The sequence below is a fragment of the Oncorhynchus mykiss genome, chromosome 10 (assembly GCF_013265735.2).
Source record: "Oncorhynchus mykiss isolate Arlee chromosome 10, USDA_OmykA_1.1, whole genome shotgun sequence".
Lineage (NCBI taxonomy): Eukaryota > Metazoa > Chordata > Actinopteri > Salmoniformes > Salmonidae > Oncorhynchus > Oncorhynchus mykiss.
In genome coordinates, this window is record NC_048574.1 from 73,120,320 (window position 1) to 73,139,509 (window position 19,190).

Here is a 19,190-nt window from a genome sequence, read left to right on the forward strand (position 1 = left end):
TTGAATTGAGAGAGAGACCCTTTGAATTGAATTGAGAGAGAGAGAGAGACCCATTGAATTGAATTGAGAGAGAGAGACCCATTGAATTGAGAGAGAGAGAGACCCATTGAATTGAGAGAGAGACCCTTTGAATTGAATTGAGAGAGAGAGACCCTTTGAATTGAGAGAGAGAGAGACCCATTGAATTGAGAGAGAGAGAGAGAGACCCTTTGAATTGAGAGAGAGAGAGACCCATTGAATTGAATTGAGAGAGAGAGAGAGAGACCCTTTGCATTGAGAGAGAGACCCTTTGAATTGAATTGAGAGAGAGAGACCCATTGAATTGAATTGAGAGAGAGAGAGAGAGAGAGAGAGAGACCCTTTGAATTGAGAGAGAGACCCTTTGAATTGAATTGAGAGAGAGAGACCCATTGAATTGAATTGAGAGAGAGAGAGAGAGAGAGACCCTTTGAATTGAGAGAGAGACCCTTTGAATTGAACGAGAGAGAGAGAGAGAGAGAGAGAGACCCTTTGAATTGAGAGAGAGAGAGAGACCCATTGAATTGAATTGAGAGAGAGACCCATTGAATTGAATTGAGAGAGAGACCCTTTGAATTGAGAGAGAGACCCTTTGAATTGAGAGAGAGACCCTTTGAATTGAGAGAGAGACCCTTTGAATTGAACGAGAGAGAGAGAGAGACCCATTGAATTGAGAGAGAGAGAGAGAGAGAGAGAGAGAGACCCATTGAATTGAATTGAGAGAGAGACCCTTTGAATTGAATTGAGAGAGAGACCCTTTGAATTGAATTGAGAGAGAGAGACCCATTGAATTGAATTGAGAGAGAGAGAGAGAGAGAGAGACCCTTTGAATTGAGAGAGACCCTTTGAATTGAACGAGAGAGAGAGAGAGAGAGAGAGAGAGACCCTTTGAATTGAGAGAGAGAGAGAGAGAGAGACCCATTGAATTGAATTGAGAGAGAGACCCATTGAATTGAATTGAGAGAGAGACCCTTTGAATTGAGAGAGAGACCCTTTGAATTGAGAGAGAGACCCTTTGAATTGAGAGAGAGACCCTTTGAATTGAACGAGAGAGAGAGAGAGACCCATTGAATTGAGAGAGAGAGAGAGAGAGAGACCCATTGAATTGAATTGAGAGAGAGACCCTTTGAATTGAATTGAGAGAGAGAGAGAGAGAGACCCTTTGAATTGAGAGAGAGACCCTTTGAATTGAACGAGAGAGAGAGAGAGAGAGAGAGAGAGAGAGAGAGAGAGGGAGAGACCCTTTGAATTGGATTGAGAGAAAGTGAGGGAGAAAGGAGGAAAAAGTTTGTGTGCGTGTGTGTATGGGGGGGGGGGGGGGGGGGACTAAAGGCTGAGCCGGGAGGTCTTCTTCACTCTATAAAACAATACAATGGTTCTAAAAGAGAAATGAGCACTTGACCCCAGGAGCAGCATGTGAGATTCAGTAGACTGTAGAGGAAACAGGCCTCTTTCAGTTCCACAGAAACAAAGGCCAGCTCTCACAAAGACAAACCACTAGCTGGGATGAGGACAGTCACGGGTGGACTGGATTCTGAAAGAAACCTCTAGTGGTGGATGACCTTTGAAGAGAAACATACATGTCGTACTTCAGCCCACCTCTTTCCTGGCCAGAAGGATAAACTCCGGGCCCCTCGTCTTAATATTTCACAAGAACATTTTTGAAATAAACGCGTTGAGCTCTCGCTACCGTTTGCACAGCGCCGTTCACAACGTGCACGTCAGAAAAGACGGAGAAGAGCATCACCGTCGACACAATCAATGGTTCTGATTAGCTGAATGGATTGTGGTGACGAGACAAGACAGCCGTGCCCCCCCCCCCCCTCTCCCTTGAGTTTCCGTCCTGTGATAGACCACGTCAATGTCCTTCAATCACCTTCTATAGTCTCTACTGAAGACAGAGAGGGCTGTGTTCATTAGGCACCAACCGGACGATAAGGGACTGAAACAGGGAGGGACTACCTGAACGGGTGTGCCCGGATGAACAGGGCCGAGGCTCATCACAGGGGTGCAGCCAGAGGGAGAACAACTATCCACCCTGTCAGTGTGTCTGCAGACGCTCCTCTCTTTGAAGGGAGGGAAAACACTGTTCTCCTTTGATCTGAGGGATAATATCCACCTCTCTGACCCCTTCACTGTCTTTCACCAAGGCCACTGGGGAGAGGGCAGGCTGAGGGGGCTGTGTGTGTGTTTGAGTGAGTGAGTGGGGGTATAGTGGCTCATGGAATGTCAGGTGTGTGTGTGTGTGTGTTTTGGTTTGGGTGGGGGGTGGGTGGGTGAGCAAGTCAGGTGTGTGTGTGTCTACAGGGGGTTGAAGGTGACTTAATAACAGGTTGCTGTGAAGGTAAAACAGTGGCCAGCTGGGGTACCACCTACTGAGCACAGGAGGCTGGTTGCACCTTAATTGGGGAGGACAGACTCGTGGTAATGACTGGAACAGAATCAGTGGAATGGTATCAAATACATCTAACACATGGTTTCCATGTGGTCGATGCCATTCCGTTTGCTCCGTTCTGGACATTATTATGAGCCGTCCTCCCCTCAGCAGCCTCCATCACTACTGAGGGACTGTTCCAGCTCGCCCCCTGAGCCTTCTAGTTCCACAAAGGTTACTTGTTGAGAACCGGTTCTGAGAACATGTCGCCACAGATTACGTTACCCTCCACATCCACTAGGCTCAGGTTACCCAAAGTTCCCAAATGAATATGGACTCATTTTAACAGTGGATCGTAAAACCCTCCCAACTCGGTCTGTTTGTTTTCCCTTCTGTCTTTTTATTTACAGGGAAGACACACTGAGACCTCGGCCTCTTTTACAAAGGTGTCCTGTATATACAACATCAATATACACATTACACCCATCTCCACCTCTTCAACACCTAGTTAACTATAATCCCAGGTGTTAGTATTGTAATCTGGAGCCTGTCTCTGATGAGTCTCCTAGGGGTGGTAGGGGAGGAGAGGTGTCTCTGATGAGTCTCCTAGGGGTGGTAGGGGAGGAGAGATGTCTCTGATGAGTCTCCTAGGGGTAGGGGAAGGGGAGGAGAGGTGTCTCTGATGAGTCCCCTAGGGGTAGGGGAGGAGAGGTGTCTCTGGTGAGTCCCCTAGGGGTAGGGGAGGAGAGGTGTCTCTGATGAGTCTCCTTGAGGTAGGGGAAGCTCGCTGGTGATAATGACCATGGCTGTTCATTAACCTGCTCTTCAACTATTACATGGTGGACGTGGTAAACTGACTGAATGGCAGATGAGACAGAGGAGTACAGTAAGATCCTATTGGAATAAAACACCTGATTTATGAGGAAGTCGCTTTCCCATGAGGGTGATATGGAAACTGTTGATCAGACAACGTCACTGTGGTTGGCCTCTTCCTCCCAACATTACTCTTTCAACAGATGGCTGTTCCTCTTCCTCCCACCGTTACTCTTTCAACAGATGGCTGTTCCTCTTCCTCCCACCGTTACTCTTTCAACAGATGGCTGTTCCTCTTCCTCCCACCGTTACTCTTTCAACAGATGGCTGTTCCTCTTCCTCCCACCGTTACTCTTTCAACAGATGGCTGTTCCTCTTCCTCCCACCGTTACTCTTTCAACAGATGGCTGTTCCTCTTCCTCCCACCGTTACTCTTTCAACAGATGGCTGTTCCTCTTCCTCCCACCGTTACTCTTTCAACAGATGGCTGTTCCTCTTCCTCCCACCGTTACTCAATCAACAGTCTGTACTGGTCAGTTAGTGTGTGTGTGGGAACCGGAGTGTGTGTGTTGACAGGAGGGGTGAAGCAGAGGGGAACAATAGGTTCCAGATGGACAGTCTATCCACCTGTCTCAGGGGTCTCTCTCTCCCTCTCTCTAAAAAGCAAGTGAAATAGATCATAAACAGTAAACATTACACGGACAAGCATTTCAAATGTCATATTATGTCTATATACAGTGTTGTTACAGTGTTGTAACATTATGCAAATAGTTAAAGTGCAAAGGGGAAGATAGATAAACATACATATGGGTTGTATTTACATTGGTGTTCTTTACTGGTTGCCCTTTTCTTGTGGCAACATGTCACACATCTTGCTGGTATTTCACCCAATAGATATGAGATAAGGGAAATATGTGTCTCTAATATGGTCATACATTTGGCAGGAAGTTAGGAAGTGCAGCTCAGTTTCGCCCTCATTTTGTGGGCAGTGTGCACATAGCTTGTCTTCGCTTGAGAGCCATGTCTGCCTACGGCGGCCTTTCTCAATAGCAAGGCTATGCTCACTGAGTCTGTACATAGTCAAAGCTTTCCTTAATTTTGGGTCAGTCACAGTGGTCAGGTATTCTGCCACTGTGTACTCTCTGTGTGTTTAGGGCCAAATAGCATTCTAGTTTGCTCTGTTTTTTTGTTGATTCTTTCCAATGTGTCAAGTAATTATCTTTTTGTTTTCTCATGATTTGGTTGGGTCTAATTGTGTTGCTGTCCTGTGTCTCTGTGGGGTCTGTTTGTGAACAGAGCCCCAGGACCAGCCTGCATGTATTCTGAAACTGGGTGTACGCGCAATGCCATCGGGGGTACGCGCAATGCCATCGGGGGTACGCGCAATGCCATCGGGGGTACGCGCAATGCCATCGGGGGTACGCCAAATAAAAATGAGATTCACATTTTTTTTAAAGACAATTCAAACAGTACATTTATATTTTCTAACGGGGCTATACATTTGGGTTCAGTGAAATAACAACACAATGTCAAATACAGGTAGCCTAGTCAAATAATTAACATCCAATCACATTAACTGTTACTCTCTCACGGGAAACCTTCCCCTTTGAGCAGGCATTTAGAAACGAAACATGACCATTTGAAAAATAAGCCACAGGAGTTTTTGGAGCGAGAATAAAGACGACTTTCGAGTAGCAAGACGTATAAAAGCAACAGATACTGAGACTCTCTCCAATACAACCCTACATTACAGAGTGATGTGCATCCTTTCAAGCAGACCCTTCATTAACCTGTTGTCAGGGGTGTGTACGGGAGGCGCACTTTAATTCCGGTCCAAAATGACAGCACATAAGAACAATAACGTGCCAAAAACACGGAACACAGGAAAAGTATAGCGCCTGACAAAATCCACATAACAATTACACACAAAGACATGGAGGGGAACAGAGGACTAAATACATGTAGGTTGATTAGGGAATGAAAACCAGGTGTGTATTGAACAAGACAAAACAAATGGAAAGATGAGAAATTAAGTGGCGATGGCTAGAAAGCCGGTGATGTCGACCGCTGAACACTGTGGTGAGTTATTCACCATTTTTGATGAACAAATAAGGTTTTATATGTAAGATGGCTAAAGAAAGAGAAAAATGATTATTATTATTTGTGGCCTGGTCCTATAAGAGCTCTTTGTCACTTCCCACGAGCCGGGTTGTGACAACTCACATTTATTAAACATAAGAATGAGTGTATCATATAGTGTGTGTGTGGCATGCTTACAATGATGGCAAAAAACAACATTTGAGAGTGTGCTGACCCTGGTGCTAGAGGGGGTACGCGGCTGGAGGTTAAATGTTTGAAGGGGTACGGGACTATAAAATGTTTGGGAACAACTGGCTTAGAGAAGAGCTTTGTTATGGAAGGTTTGGGAATCGCTTCCTTTTAGGTGGTTGTAGAATGTCTCTTCTCTGGATGTTGGTCATTAGTGGGTATCGGCTTAATTCTGCTCTTCATGCATGATTTGGTGGTTTACGTTGTACACTGAGGATACTTTTGCAGAATTCTGCACGCAGAGTCTCAATTTGGTGTTTGTCCCATTTTGTGAAATTTTGGTTGGTGAGCGGAACTCAGACCGGAACCCAGACCTCACAACCTTTTTTGGAACACCATTATTTTTGTCTTACTGAGATATACTGTCAGGGCCCAGGTCAACCAGACAGAATCTGAATCTGTGGAGAGGATCTCGGTGCTGCTGTAGGCCCTCCTTGGTTGGGGACAGAAGCACTAGATCATCAGCAAACAGTAGACATTTGACTTCAGATTAGGGCTGGGCGATATATCAAATTAATTTGATTAATTTGAATGTATGTTTTTGCTCAATATTCCAAATGCCTGTATCGCAGAATTTAGTGTGTGAATTAATTTGATTAAATGCAGTGTATTTGACCTTTAATTGTAGAACACAGCTTATTTAGAGATGTATTTTTTGTTGTAAATTGAGATGTGTATCGTGAATAGCCCATAAGTTTGAAAAGACTTGAGAAATGAGTTTCAGGCCATGTCACCTAGTTCTACTTCAGATTCTAGCAGGGTGAGGCCGGGTGCTGCAGACTGTTCTAGTGCCCTTGTCAATTCGTTTATATATATGTTGAAGATGGTGGGGCTTAAGCTGCATCCCGGTCTCACCCCATGGCAATGTGGAAAGAAATGTGTGTGTTTTTTGGACCAATTGTAACAGCACACTTGTTGTTTGTGTACATGGATTTAATAATGTTGTATGTTTCTCCCTCAACACTGCTTTCCATCAATTTGTATAGCAGACCCTCATGCCATATTGAGTCGAATTTCTCTCACGGACCTGGGAGACAGTCTCCATGTCACTACATGACTGTGAGAAACATGCCTTCCAGCCATTCTCAAACCTGGCCAGTCAAGCGGTCCACTACCTGTTGCCCCTCACTCAGAGGTGAATTCCTGCTCTGCTCACTGAAGCAAACACACACACACACACAACAACACACATAGGAACAACACACACAAGCAGACACAGAAACAACACACACACACACAGACAGAAACAACACACACACACACACACACACACACAATTGCGAAAGGAAAGAGAGAAAAAGAGAGCAGGAAAATGTTGACTAACTCCGACAGAATCTTTTCGGTTGACAGACCAGACCCGGCCCGACCCCAGGCCCCATCTCTCCTTCCTTTGTCCTTTAGCGTCAATGGGAAAGCCAGCCTTGTGCCAGACTGTCGCTTTCTCAAAACAGAGAGAAAACGCCGCTAATGGAACAGAATCTAAGTTGCACTGTAGCAGCACTCTGATGTCACAAGCAGAGACAGAGCAGGGGAACGAGAAGAAGAGACAGAGCAGGGGAAGGGGAACGAGAAGAAGAGACAGAGCAGGGGACGGGGAACGAGAAGAAGAGACAAAGCAGGGGAACGAGAAGAAGAGACATAAAGGTGTCTGCTAGATCACTTCTAAAAGAAGAGCTGTGGTTTCTAATGCCCCTCCCCATCTCTCTTTTCCCTCGTTCCTCATTTCTCTGTGTTCTAGTCTGACTGACCTCAGATGATCTTCTACACAGAAGTCCTCTCCTCTCCTCCCCTCCCCTCTTCCTATACTGGCTCTTTTCTCCCTCTCTCCATCCTGCTGCTATATTTATGTTGATTTATTTTGGACTTGAACTATTTACACATCATTACAACACTGTACGTAGACATAATATAACATTTGAAATGTCTTTATTCTTTTGGAACCTCTGAGTGTAATGTTCACTGTTCATGTCACTTTTGTTTATTATCTATTTCACTTGCTTTGGCAATGTAGACATAGGTTTCCCATGTCAATAAAGCCCCTTAAGTTGAGATAAAGAGAGAGAGAGAGAGAAATAGAGAGAGAGAGAAAGAGAGAGAGAGAGAGAAATAGAGAGAGAGAGAGAAATAGAGAGAGAGAGAGAGAGAAATAGAGAGAGAGAGAGAGAAATAGAGAGAGAGAGAGAAATAGAGAAAGAGAGAGAAATAGAGAGAGAGAGAGAAATAGAGAGAGAGAGAGAAATAGAGAGAGAGAGAGAGAAATAGAGAGAGAGAGAGAAATAGAGAAAGAGAGAGAAATAGAGAGAGAGAGAGAAATAGAGAGAGAGAAATAGAGAGAGAGAGAGAAATAGAGAAAGAGAGAGAAATAGAGAGAAAGAGAGAAATAGAGAAAGAGAGAGAAATAGAGAGAGAGAGAGAAATAGAGAGAGAGAGAGAAATAGAGAGAGAGAGAGCGAAATAGAGAGAGAGAGAGAGTATAAACTACCAAAACAGTTAAAAAGGACTTCACAATATGGCCGGCACAACCTAGAAGCACAAAAACACCACTCACATCGATTGATTCTATCTAATTTAACCTTCATTTAACTAGGCAAGTTAGTTAAGAACAAATTCTTATTTACAGTGACGGCCTACCCCGGCCAAACACAGACAGTGTGGGCCAATTGTGCGCCGCCCTATGGGACTCCCAATCACAGCCAGATGTGATGCAGCCTGGACGTCTCTTGCACTGAGATGCCGTGTCTTAGACCACTGCGCCCCTCGGGAGTCCCTTCTCTTTGTAGCCCTCCGACCCTCTTAGCCCAAACACGAGAGCCATCAGATAGAATGAAACACAATCCAGTGTGTGTGCGTCATTGCATATGGGTGCGTGTGTGTGTGTAGAGCGTTTGAGCATATGTGTGTATGTATGTGTGTCTGTGCACTCTTCATGCATGACCCCGTGTGTGTGTGTGTGTGTGTGTGTCCTCTCTGCTCCTAATCCAAGGCCTACGTTGTGAAACACGCAGTGACTGACGGCACTTGGGAGGCCCTGGGGCCCTGAAGTAACCTGACACAGACTGTTGCACAACAACCTACTGAGTTGTACTGGGGGGAACGTTCTGTTCTACTCCCCCTTCCATCTCTCTCTCTCTCTCTCCTCCAACAACATATTGGGCTGGGGGGAACCTTTCTGTTCTGTTCTACTCCCCCCTCCGTCTCTCTCTCCTCCAACAACCTATTGGGCTGGGGGAAACATTTGTTCTGTTCTACTCCCCCCCTCCATCTCTCTCTCTCTCTCTCTCCTCCAACAACAACCTATTGGGCTGGGGGAAACATTTGTTCTGTTCTACTCCCCCCTCCGTCTCTCTCTCTCTCTCCAACAACCTATTGGGCTGGGGGAAACCTCTCTGTTCTACTCCCCCCTCCATCTCTCTCTCTCTCTCTCCTCCAACAACAACCTATTGGGCTGGCGGAAACCTCTCTGTTCTACTCCCCCCTCCATCTCTCTTTCTCTCCCCTCCAACAACCTATTGGGCTGGGGGAAACATTTGTTCTGTTCTACTCCCCCCCTCCATCTCTCTCTCTCTCTCTCCTCCTCCAACAACCTATTGGGCTGGGGGAAACCTCACTGTTCTACTCCCCCCTCCATCTCTCTCTCTCTCCCCCTCCAGTCTCTCCTCTCCACCATTCCCCCTCTATCTGTACTTCCCCTCCACTCTTTCTCTCTCTCCTCCCCTCACTATTCCTCTCTTTCTCCCTGCCTCTTTGTCCAGCCTGGTTCTACTTAGAAGTGGCCTGTCTTGTCAGGTTTGGCTTATGTTTAGTTTGCCTCCACCCTTTCTCCCCTAGGGTGACCCCGTGACCCCTGCACCCCGACCCCAGGCTTTGTGGGTGTCTGGGAAACGTGTCCCCTTCGGCTGGACCAGCTGGAGCAGCAACAGGGCCTCCGAGCCTCAGACGGCAGCTGGCTGCTTCTTCCAAGACCAGTGTGTGTGTGTGTGTGTGTGTGTGTGTGTGTGTGTGTGTTCTAAGACCAGACCCCCCCAGCCCCCCCTCTGTGCTTTCCTATCCATAGCACCTATGCCTCCCTGTCAGTCTCATCTGTGTGTTTAGCCGATCATTCACTCTCTGTCTATCTATGTCTATTTGCCTGTTGTCAGCCTCTCTGTCTATCTGCATGTTGTCAGCCTCTCTGCCTAGCTGCCTGTTGTCAGGCTCTCTACCTGTTGTCAGCTTCTCTGCCTAGCTGCCTGTTGTCAGCTTCTCTGCCTGTTGTCAGCCTCTCTGCCTGTTGTCAGCCTCTCTGCCTGTTGTCAGCCTCTCTGCCTGTTGTCAGCCTCTCTGTCTGTTGTCAGCCACTCTGCCTAGCTGCCTGTTGTCAGCCTCTCTACCTGTTGTCAGCTTCTCTGCCTAGCTGCCTGTTGTCAGCCTCTCTGTCTAGCTGCCTGTTGTCAGCCTCTCTGTCTAGCTGCCTGTTGTCAGTCTCTCTGTCTAGCTGCCTGTTGTCAGTCTCTCTGTCTAGCTGCCTGTTGTCAGTCTCTCTGTCTAGCTGCCTGTTGTCAGTCTCTCTGTCTAGCTGCCTGTTGTCAGTCTCTCTGTCTAGCTGCCTGTTGACAGTCTCTCTGTCTAGCTGCCATTTGTCAGTCTCTCTGTCTAGCTGCCTGTTGTCAGTCTCTCTGTCGAGCTGCCTGTTGTCAGTCTGTCTGTCTAGCTGCCTGTTGTCAGTCTGTCTGTCTAGCTGCCTGTTGTCAGTCTCGGACTATATCAGCCAACATGTCATTTCAACCATTATTCTCTAACTCTCCCACCACAACACCCTATGCCACAAGGTTGTGTTGGTGTGTTTACCAATGTGACAATTCGTTTGAGTTTGGGTTTTATGTCTATGAGAGGGAGAGAGACAGGCGAGACAGAGGAGACAGAGGAGGGAGAGACAGAGGAGGGAGAGAGACAGGAGTCAGACAGAAGGGAGAGACAGGAGGGAGAGACAGGAGAGTCAGACAGAAAAGAGAGACAGGAGAGACAGAGGAGGGAGAGACAGAGGAGTCAGACAGAAGGGAGAGACCAGAGAGACAGAGGAGGGAGAGAGACCAGAGAGACGGGGGAGGGAGAGAGACCAGAGAGACGGGGGAGGGAGAGAGACCAGAGAGACAAAAGGGGGGAGAGAGACAGGATGGAGAGAGACCAGAGAGACAAAAGGAGGGACAGGAGAGAGAGAGGAGGGAGAGAGACAGGAGAGAGAGGAGGGAGAGAGACAGGAGTCAGAGAGAAAAGAGAGAGGAAAGAGACAGAGGAGGGAGAGACAGAGGAGGGAGACAGAGAAGGGAGAGACAGAGAAGGGAGAGACAGAGAAGGGAGAGACAGAGAAGGGAGAGACAGAGAAGGGAGAGACAGAGAAGGGAGAGACAGAGAAGGGAGAGACAGAGAAGAGCGAGAAAGACATATTGACAATGTGTTAGAGAAGGAGTCAGTGACTCAATCGGTGGTCAAAAGGGTGTGTCCTTTCACAACAGTCTGCCTGTTGTCTGACAGACGGTAACAGCAATGGCTCAGTCGGCAAGTGCATCTCAGAATTACAAAGGGAATCTACTTTCTATTCATCCACTTCAGGTAGAAAAATATTTGCCTATGTTTGAGAAAAGACTCCCCAAACGGCTTTTGACAGCAGCTTGCCTGAAGGCTAATGGCTCCCTGAAATGACAGCCAGATGCTAACACTAGATGTTGAGTTGGTTGACGGCAGCTAGCCTGAAGGCTAACGGCTCCCTGAAATGACAGCCAGATGCTAACACTAGATGTTGAGTTGGTTGACGGCAGCTAGCCTGAAGGCTAACGGCTCCCTGAAATGACAGACGCTAATGCTAGATGTTGAGTTGGTTGACGGCAGCTAGCCTGAAGGCTAACGGCTCCCTGAAATGACAGACGCTAATGCTAGATGTTGAGTTGGTTGACGGCAGCTAGCCTGAAGGCTAACGGCTCCCTGAAATGACAGACGCTAATGCTAGATGTTGAGTTGGTTGACGGCAGCTAGCCTGAAGGCTAACGGCTCCCTGAAATGACAGCGAGACGCTAATGCTAGATGTTGAGTTGGTTGACGGCAGCTAGCCTGAAGGCTAACGGCTCCCTGAAATGACAGCGAGACGCTAATGCTAGATGGGTTTTACCTTCCACAGGGCTCCTCTAGAAAAAGGGAAACCTCAGCCGTCAGTGACAGCTGGAAACCCTTCAGTCTGGCTTCCTTGATTGACTATTAGCCCTGTGAACAGTTGGGAAGCTGCGTTTCCACATCCAGTAGCTACGGGGAATTACAGGAAGGGGATTTAAAGTCTAATAATATTTCTAAAAAAGTTGTTGAAGCAACAAAGTAATGGGAGTCTTTGACGGCATCATAGAAACACTGCATCACACAGTGGTGGGAAAAGCCAGGACACGGAGAGAGGAGAAACATGGTGAGGCTTAAAACGATCGCCACGGGGCGCGAAGCTCGTTTAGAAACTGCTTGGCTAGCGGTGAGCTGCGAGCTTCTGTATTCTCATGCGGTCTGTCTCTAGCACCAACGTTGTGAGAGGATGTGGGAGGGAGAGGTGTCACAGTGTCATACAATCATCAGCTGTGGTGAAATAGCAGAGTGGAGCTACAAGGTAAAGACAGATGTTTCTGTCGTTACTGCTCTCTCCCACTTTCTTTCTCGTCCTCTCTTTTGTCTTCATCTTCCACTTCGGTGAACTTAGAATTGCCGGTACGCCCTCTACCCCGTCTCCCGACTCGGGTTCTGCGCCTACAACTCTCTTCCACACTCTTCCCTGTGTGTGTGTGTGTGTGTGTGCGCCCTGCGTGAATGTCTAGGCCACAATAGAGGAACAAACATCTGTTCTCTCAACTTCCACAAAGAGAGAGATAGATGGGCTTCCCTATTACCTCCCTCCGACTCCCTCTCTTTCTATCCCTCCTTCCATCTCCCTCTCTTTCTATCCCTCCTTCCATCTCCCTCACTGAAGGCAGATTCTCAGATTCTCTGCTGTTAAGCCTTGAAATACCACATTCTCTCTGCTTTCCCCTTACACTCTGGATCTGTCACAAAGAGCACCCTATTCCCTATGTAGTGCACTACTTTTGACTAAAACTAGAGCATTATGTAGGAAATAGGGTGCCCTTTCTCTCTCGCTCCCTCTGTTTATACCACCCAATGTCAGTCCCCACACAGCAGCTGCGTGCGTTAGATTCAGGGACTACGGGGGAAGAATGTCTCTCGTAAGAGAGGCCAAGGCTCTGTGAGGTACAGCTGTCGTAGGTCATCCCACTTTCACCCCATTCTGTCTGACAGGCAAGCGGAGGGTTTAACTCCCTAGGAATATGGAACTGATTGTAATTAATTCTTAATTCTCATTCTATGACGGAATGGAACCAAGCTGTGAGCTCTAAGCTCCACCCCAGTGGCGAAGCAGTCTATTAGTCGAACCACATGCAAAACGAACGGAATTTAACACAGCCGTGCAGTAACGTGAAGTAAAAACTAGAACAGACTGACAACTGAGCCTAAGATGTTTAAAAAGGCCTATGTAGAAGTAAGAATTCTGATAGGACTTTTGTCTATAACAATATATCCACTCTGGACAGACCGAGACACAGAGACACTCACTGGACATCACAGGAGGTTGGCGGGACCTTAATTGGGGAGAACTGGCTGGTGGTAATGAATGGAGCAGAATTGTGGAATGGCATCAAATACATCAAACACGTGGTTTCCCGTCTATCTCTTAAGACCATCCAGTTTTGATTTCTATTTGCCATATATTTTAAACTGTGCTGTTTCACAAAAGTTCTCCACCTATATACAGCCACGTGCCTTACACAAACAACACCAGGCGCGTAACAACACCACATCGGCATCCCCACAACAACAACAGCCATTCCCACCTCTCAGCTCTCGTCTTCTTACCTGTGTCCTGCCTGAACTGGTGCATCGACTGCAGGTCTAGGATGTAGGGCGAGAGGCGGTTGTCGACTTGGCCTAGCACGACGCTCCCACCACGGGGATCGCTTCGTATCACCGCCTCGATGTGGTGGGAGACGGTCGGGCTGTAGGGCCGCCACCGCCCGTGTTCGTTGAGCCATTCCCACACGACCACAGCGGACGCATGGAGCATGGTGGCCCTGGAAAGAGAAGTGAGAAATACTATCTGTTAGCAACCATGGTTTAAAAAGGAAGGCGCGACGTTGTGTTTACATCCAGAACCAGGCTAGACTTTGTTCATTTTGATTTGGCTACAAAGTAGCCTATCGCTGTTTATTGAAACGAGGATCGATGTCTCATCACTGATTCCAACATCACTTGGCTCAATCTAGCCTACACGAAGTCCCGTGGTTTCTAAGTTATATGGGCTTGTAGCTAGGTGATATCTACACACAAATACAGGTCTCCCTAAATGAACAAAGAGGATCTTACATTTAGTCAGCCGGCGACGTGCTAATGTGAAGGAGCGCAGCATCTGGGCACAAACATCCGTGTCACTTTCATGGTCGAACACGAAGAAATCGGATTTTATACCCGGTTGTGATGCCTTCATAAACCGTGGACAGGCAAAGAAACGGAGAGAGTGCTCCTGTTATTCTCGTCGAAAGCCTTGATTTTCAGTCACGTTCTAGCATAAAGAAACAAAATGTGTCCGACTGAATTTTATAAATCCCTTTGGCAGAGTCACTTGTTGCGCAAGTGGCGAGAGAAAGGAGCTCCGTTCCAGTCGTTGAGGCGTCGTGTGTTGAACTATTCCTAACTGACATCCAACACCCCTCTCGTAATAGACCTACCTACCAATACCCGTAACTCCCGGATCGAGCTTTCACAAATCTTTGAAACCGGCTGGACAGGTATATGCTACGCAGAGAGAACGGATTGGGTGTACAGTTTCATTCAGGACAATCCCATTTCACTCACTACCATTTTTTGGGGGATGTACCCTGGCACAACATGTTTGTGGGCGATTACTCAGCTCTTTGTGATCATTGGCTAATCATCGCGTCATTTTCCCTAGAAACAGTACAGTCGGCCTATTGAACATGTTTATTACATATCATTACTGTAACTGTATCGTCCCACGGGTGGGAGATGGGCTACATTAGGCTTCAAGTAAACCAATTGTGTCAATTACTGTACACAACTACCTAGGCTAAGCACAAGAAAGAAACCATTCAAGAAGAAAACTTTCCGGTATCTATATAGGTTTTTTATAGCCTCTCTACTGACTTGTCCAAGTTCAGAGAAAGGCGACTTGTTAGGATAGAAGTTATTATGATGTATTGTGATCATGGAGCATTTGGAACGCATGTTTACGCACGGGCTAGTCCTTTTTTTATAAACACAATCAAAACGCAAACAACAAACGCAGCATTTTATTGGTATTTGAAAATCACATATATTGGCCTATTCACTAGTTACTTACGTTCGTTGCGTTGGAGGCTTGGTTTTAGAAATGGGTTCAAAACCAAGACTAACTATCCGCCCGTCTTCCACACGCATGTTTCTCATTTACAATCCTCAAGTGGCTTTAGTGATGGAAAAAAAATACGCCTTTTCATAAATCCATAAAATACAATTCAGTTAAATTCCTGCGCGTATTTATTGGATATCGAATTCGAGTTCCATGGTGGAATTGATTCAGTATTCCAAAGCAAATATTGGACATATTTGATGTCCTCTGGCTAACCATACGTATCCGTCTCTGTATTCCGATACTGAATATGTTCCATCCCGGAGGCTGGTACCTCCGTTCTATTTCTATACCACGCCCAAAGCCATAGGATGCTGTCTATAGCAAGCCAGTCATGTGCATTGAATTCCCAAAGTAGTAGTACGCCACTGGTGCAGATCTGCCCTGAAGTTATCCCAAATTGTAAATGCATTGGCAAACACAAAAATAGCAAGGTGTATAGTGTTGCCTTACAGGCTGTGCCAACTGCAGGTGTATTTATTTGTGTGCCCATTCTGTGTTAGTTGCAGTGTTATTTTACTTGTATATACAGTTGAAGTCTGAAGTTTACATACATCTTAGCCAAATACATTTTCACAATTCCCTGACATTTAATCCTAGTAAAAATCCCCTGTTTTATGTCAGTTAGGATCACCACTTTATTTTAAGAATGTGAAAATGTCAGAATAATAGTAGAGATTGATTTATTTCATCTTTTATTTCCTTCATCACATTCCCAGTGGGTCAGAAGTTTACATACACTCAATTAGTATTTGGTTGCATTTAAATTGTTTAAAACCTGGGTCAAGCGTTTAGGATAGCCTTCTACAAGCTTCCCACAATAAGTTGGGTGAATTTTGGCCCATTCCTCCTGACAGAGCTGGTGTAACTGAGTCAGGTTTGTAGGCCTCCTTGCTCGCACATGCTTTTTCAGTTCTGCCCACAAATTTTCTATAGGATTGAGGTCAGGGCTTTGTGATGGCCACTCCAATACCTTGACTTTTTTGTCCTTTAGCCATTTTGCCACAACTTTGTAAGTATGCTTGGTGTCATTGTCCATTTGGAAGACTAATTTGCAATTATGTTGGTAACCAGTTTATAATATGGCACCTCTGGGGTTTGTGGTATATGGCCAATATACCACGGCTAAGGGCTGTATCCAGGCACCCCGCGTTGCGTTGTACAGGGACAGCGGATTTTGGTCATAAACCACACCCCAACGGGGCCTTATTGCTTAATTATCCACTTGAGCGCAACAAATGACAGGCTACAAACAACTTCTGAACGTCTTGTTGACAAATGTCGTTCTTTGACGCCATCTAGTGGTTGCAGTTGAAAACACATTGCAAGTCAGAATGCAGGATATTGTTGTTGTCTTTATCGTGTTGATTTAAAATACTGATATAAGGATGTTTTAACAATAAAATTAAATCGATCAATTGAGGTCTTTGCAAGCAACCATATATGTTTTCAGAATGCTTAGAACTCTAATGAAAAACTATCTATGCCACAGTCAAAAACAGTCTGCGTTTCAGCCTCAACAGAACAGGGCTCCATAGCTCAGGGGTTAGAGCACTGGTCTTGTAAACCAGGGGTCGCGAGTTCAAATCTCGCTGGGGCCTGTACACTTTTATTTTTTTTCCTTTAATCGGATCAACACGTCTTTCACGGACAGGTCAAAAAAAAAACTGCCACGATGCATTAGTCTCACAGTTTTTTTTGTTGCTCACGTTAATGACGTTAATAAATGACATATGTTGATCAGAGGAAAACAATGAATTGCCAATAAATGAAGATTAAAGGAACAACACAGAGGCTGACAATAGCTTTTCCGTGCATATTGACACTTACAAATGACCAATTGTGTATCTTCGCATCGGTAGGGTTTTATTATCAACACGTACACATTGCCAATAGTGTATCTTTGCGCCGGTACTAGGTTAGCCGACCACAGAATGAAATGGAACACTAGCGAGCTATGATGTAGCTACAGTAACTAGCTAAATTAACGTTAGTATAACCAAAGATACGATAACTGTCCCTATTCACCTGTGGGTAAAACCAAAACTCTATTAATCTGTGGTATAAACGTTACGATGCTGCCTGCAATACACTTACAGTAACGTTAGCTATGGGGTTGAAAAGTGCCCCCTAGCTCTTGAGCTGAGCAACACAGAAACAATGCGCTGTAGCAGGGAATAGTCGCTTTCCAAGCAAGTCGAGACTACGAGTTTTTAAAATCAAAATCTTTCCACTTTCTCTGCCAGTCAGAGCCCGGATAGCTCAGTCGGTAGAGCATCAGACTTTTAATCTGAGGGTCCAGGGTTCAAGTCCCTGTTCGGGCGGTAGTTTTTTTTTTTTTTATGCTCTCAGTTGCTAGCGCCTTCTTCCTCATCTGCACATACAGAACGAACGTTAACGAATATTATTATCGGCATCGACAGCTTCTGTTACTGAGGTTAGTTGGAATCATGCTATAACGTTACATCTGGTGTTAGGCTTGTTAACTTTAGCTAGCTCGACAAACCCATCAAAAACATATTTTCAAGTAGAGGACTCTTTTTAATACACAATACGCATTTAACATTGAAAGTCAATATATATATAAAAAAATATTTACAAAAATAAAAAGAGTTCTTAACAGGGCGTGTTTTTGTATGTATATAATATGTATATATTCTACTTTACGCACAGAGAACAGGATACTCGGGTGAATGGTGCTCGTTTAATTAAATTAATTAATTCATTTTTGTATGCACAGCTGAAGACATGACCATAATACTGCTTACTTAACTGACTGCTCCAGACATAATCCTAATTATCTTACTCAACAATTTCATGTTTTATTTTTATTTCCTAGTATGTGTGATATTTTAAAAAAATTCAAATAAGTGAACTGAAATTAAGAAAGCCAACCACATTTTCCAACCAAACTAGCGATCGAGCTAGCGAACACGGACTGGGCTCGCCCGTGCTCTCTAGTTAGCTGACGTTATCTAGTTGTATTGGATAGCTGCAAACAAGTCTGATACGTTGTGTGACATTATAGTAACAGTACATTAACGCAATAATTACACCTAAAACGTTCTCTTATAACTTACACGAGGGACAGTGTTTTAGTTGGTGTGTTCTTGCCTCACATTATTTAGCTAGCAGGCACATAACCACCGCCAGGTCATGAAATCCCTCCGCCACAACCGCAGTGCCAAACCATCAAAGGCGCTACATGTTCAATCTGATGTCTGCCTTGGCTGTCAAGCATTTACCGTGATATGGCCTCTACAGAAGTCAGGGCATGTATACTTCTTATACTATGCGGAGCAGCGCAGGGCTGTTGTGATGGAAGATCAAATCAAATCACACTTTATTTGTCACATGGGTCAAATACAACACGTGTAGACCTTAAAACTTGTTATGGCTGGGGGCAATATTGAGTAGCTTGGATGAATAAGGTGCCCAGAGTAAACTGCCTGCTATTCAGTCCCAGAAGCTAAGATATGCATATTATATATATATAATATTGTAAAATATTGTATATTTGGATAGCAAACACTCTGAAGTTCCTAAAACTGTTTGAATGATGTCTGTGAGTATAACAGAACTCATATGGCAGGCAAAAACGTGAGAAAAAATCCAACCAGGAAGTGGGAAATCTGAGGTTTGTAGTTTTTCAACTCATTGCCTATTTAATACACAGTGTCTATGGGGTCATATTGCTCTTCCTAAGGCTTCCACTAGATGTCAACAGTCTTTAGAACCTTGTTTGATGCTTCTACTGTGAAGTGGGTGGCAAATGAGAGGGGATTGAGTCAGAGGTCTGTCAGAGATGCATGAGCTGAGCACGTGCGTAAGAGTAGGCTTGCTTTCCATTGCATTTCTACAGACAAAGGAATTCTCCGGTTGGAACATTATTGAAGATCTATGATAAAAACATTCTAAAGATTGATTCTATACATCGTTTGACACTTTTCTACGGACTGTAACGGAACTTTTGGACTTTTCGTCTGCAGGTGCGTCATGATTTTGGATTACTGGGCTAAACGCGTGAACAAAAAGGAGGTATTTGGACATAAATTATGGATTTTATCAAACATTTATTGTGGAACTGGGATTCCTGGGAGTGCATTCTGATGAAGATCATCAAAGGTAAGTGAATATTTATAATGCTATTTCTGACTTCTGTTGACTACACAACATGGTGGAAATCTGTTT

General features: G+C 45.3%; 1 protein-coding gene and 2 non-coding genes across 4 annotated transcripts in view; 2 read left to right on the forward strand and 1 right to left on the reverse strand.

Annotated features, from left to right (window-relative positions):
* The window catches only part of LOC110533210 (E3 ubiquitin-protein ligase DTX4), a 35,644-nt gene extending 20,387 nt beyond the window's left edge, over positions 1 to 15,257 (reverse strand). Inside the window, exons 1-2 of one of the 2 annotated variants that reach the window (XM_036933924.1) lie at positions 14,952 to 15,257; positions 13,451 to 13,665 (exon numbers count right to left, since the gene is read on the reverse strand). In XM_036933924.1, the coding sequence (XP_036789819.1) occupies positions 13,451 to 13,665; positions 14,952 to 15,037 (301 nt within the window). In that variant the 5' untranslated portion in view covers positions 15,038 to 15,257. Of the gene's footprint in view, positions 1 to 13,450; positions 13,666 to 13,957; positions 14,429 to 14,951 lie in introns of those variants that run through there. The other variant, XM_036933925.1, reaches the window with a different exon arrangement.
* A 1,270-nt stretch (positions 15,258 to 16,527) lies between these two features.
* trnat-ugu lies at positions 16,528 to 16,600 on the forward strand. Its single transcript has one exon. It is a non-coding gene; the product is annotated as a tRNA-Thr (tRNA).
* A 650-nt stretch (positions 16,601 to 17,250) lies between these two features.
* On the forward strand, positions 17,251 to 17,323 carry trnak-uuu. Its single transcript has one exon. It is a non-coding gene; the product is annotated as a tRNA-Lys (tRNA).
* The last annotated feature ends 1,867 nt before the right edge of the window (positions 17,324 to 19,190 follow it).